At 41.2% G+C, this 2,797-nt stretch overlaps 1 protein-coding gene across 1 annotated transcript in view; it reads left to right on the top strand.

Annotated features, from left to right (window-relative positions):
- Nucleotides 1-2,791, top strand: part of mul1 (mitochondrial E3 ubiquitin protein ligase 1) — a 4,994-nt gene extending 2,203 nt beyond the window's left edge. Inside the window, exon 5 of the mRNA XM_016454588.1 lies at nucleotides 1,899-2,791. Coding sequence (XP_016310074.1) covers nucleotides 1,899-2,628 — 730 coding nt within the window. The 3' untranslated portion in view covers nucleotides 2,629-2,791. The remainder of the gene's footprint in view (nucleotides 1-1,898) is intronic.
- Nucleotides 2,792-2,797: the final 6 nt, after the last annotated feature.

The raw sequence follows: 2,797 nt of genomic DNA, 5'->3' as shown, positions 1-2,797 counted from the left end.
TTAGCAAATGGCTGCAATATAACAAAGAGTGAAAAATTTAAGGGGGTCTGAATACTTTCCGTACCCACTGTATATATATGTTTAAATAGAGTATACATTAAATCAATGATATTTATGATATATAGTTTAATAATTATACTTTATTTACATTTTATATTACACTTTAAATTAATTTTTATTAGACTTTCCCATTTATTTAAATATTTAATGTTTACTGTTTTAATCATTTTATGTATCCCTATGCAGCATCGGTAATTTATAATACAAATATAATTTTCACTAGCAGTAACTGTATATACCTTATTTAATCTGCTAATGCATCTTTCTTTTAGGAATGATTGTGAAAAGGTCATCCACCAACGCACCAACACCGTGCCCTTTGACCTCGCCCCACATGATGACACCGTTCCCACGACAGTGCGAGTGGTCCGTTCACTCGATGCAGCCGAATTGGATCTGGAGACCACCTATGAGAACTTTCACCCCTCCCAGCAGTCTCTGACCAACGTCATCAGCCACTTCATCAGCGGCGAGCGGCCGCAGGGCATCCAGGAGACCGAAGAAATGCTGCGTCTGGGTGCCAGCATGACAGGCGTTGGGGAGCTGGTGCTGGACAACAACCTGGTTCGTCTTCAACCCCCTAAACAGGGCCTGCGGTACTTCCTCAGCCGGCTTTATCGCATATCGCATTTTTCTTCAATATCGCACAGCCCTAATTTATTTGCTCATTTTAAGACGTTAACTTGATGTTTTGTGGTGCCCTTTCATTATTTTTATTTTGTTTGTTTTTTGTAAGAGCTTGAAAGGACTGTGGGTGTTTTTTTTTTCTTCCATACATTCAAATTTCTCATCTGAAGTTTTAATCTGAATTATTAAATCTCTAAATGCCAGGGAAAGTTAAACCAAATCATTTTGTTCTTTGTTCTTCAATATGTTTGATATTAGTTACGCATAATTGACAAAAAAATATTACAACGGACTGAAAATAATAAAGAACTTCTGTTCTGTAGTGGATCAGTTCATGTGATGTAATCTGAATTTGCAAATAATTGATGCTTCATTTCCATGAAGCAGCTGTGTAAATGTTAGAGCAACTTTTCTTTCTACCAGAAGAATAACTAATATATACTTGATTTGGAAAGGACACAATGACGTATTAAAAGTCTGCACAGTACCAAAAGTCTGTACAGCCAAAATTTTACCACTAAATATTTAGAAATATATAAACTAAATGTTTCCTAATTAATCTTGAAGGGCCAAAATGAAGGTGGTAGCTCATTTTTTTGGAGTTCAAACCTACCACCGTTCAGTTATATAACCATATCTTTAATCACTAAGGTACACTGGACAAAAACAAAGTGAAAGGGGTGGAGCAGCGGCACGCAGGTGATGTGTATTAATGCGGATGGAGAGGAAGCACATACTAAAACATCAGTCATTTTAGACGACAAAAGAAGCAAATGCAGTATCTCTCACCCAATGCCGTCGCAACAACTGCACATTTTCTTCAGAATTGTACTCGTACAGTCTCCAGATGTTTTCTTAACAGCCTTAAACAGCCTTTTTTTTGTCGACAACTGTGAAAGAGTCCTGAAAGAGAAGAAGGTGAATCGCACAACAGACGTCTGGTAAATGTTCGAAATATGTATAAAATTATGACTTAAAAGTATTAATATATGTAATTATTAATTATTATGAATAGCTTGTATGGTACGCAGAATCATTTAACTTTAAGTTTACTAAACAGGCTTCAGTTACTGACTGGATGTTTGTGATATGAATATATAAATGTGTAATACATATAAGTGCAATACGGTATTGTGCCTGACTTATCAACCAGATAAAAAGCCATGGATCGACAGAACCTTATTTAATCTGCTAATGCATCTTTCTTTTAGGAATGATTGTGAAAAGGTCATCCACCAACGCACCAACACCGTGCCCTTTGACCTCGCCCCACATGATGACACCGTTCCCACGACAGTGCGAGTGGTCCGTTCACTCGATGCAGCCGAATTGGATCTGGAGACCACCTATGAGAACTTTCACCCCTCCCAGCAGTCTCTGACCAACGTCATCAGCCACTTCATCAGCGGCGAGCGGCCGCAGGGCATCCAGGAGACCGAAGAAATGCTGCGTCTGGGTGCCAGCATGACAGGCGTTGGGGAGCTGGTGCTGGACAACAACCTGGTTCGTCTTCAACCCCCTAAACAGGGCCTGCGGTACTTCCTCAGCCGGCTGGACTACGACACGCTCCTGAGTAAGCAAGAGGGTCACCTGCGGATCTGGAGGGTCTTGACGGTGCTGTTTGGCTTGACTGCCTGCGCCACACTATTCTACCTGCTGTGGCGGCAGTACGTGCTGCGAAAGGAGCGGAGGAAAGAGCGCAGCCTGCTGGACGAGTACAGGAAGTGGCAGAGCAAACGTTTGCAGGAGCTCCACCTGGCGGAGGAGGATTTGTCTCCTACTTCATGCACAGTATGCTTGAATCGTGAGCGCTCGTGCGTGTTTCTGGAGTGTGGTCACGTGTGTTCCTGTGAGGAGTGCTATAGGGCCCTGCCCGAACCAAAGAAATGTCCCATATGCAGGGCTACAATAGACAGGATTGTCCCTCTGTATAACAGCTAGAGGCCCGATTATAAATATGTAGTATGCAATTACTTTGAAATGAGGCACTTTGGGTGTGAGCACAGCATTTCATGCCATATAATACCAGCTAATCTCATCCAAATACTCGGCAGTAAAACAATTCTTCCAGTTTTAAGTTTTTTTTTTTTGTTCTATTGATTGATCACAC

This window comes from Sinocyclocheilus anshuiensis, unplaced genomic scaffold, assembly GCF_001515605.1.
Source record: "Sinocyclocheilus anshuiensis isolate Anshui unplaced genomic scaffold, SAMN03320099.WGS_v1.1 scaffold67, whole genome shotgun sequence".
Classification (NCBI taxonomy): Eukaryota; Metazoa; Chordata; class Actinopteri; order Cypriniformes; family Cyprinidae; genus Sinocyclocheilus; species Sinocyclocheilus anshuiensis.
This window is presented reverse-complemented; position numbering and strand designations above follow the sequence as displayed.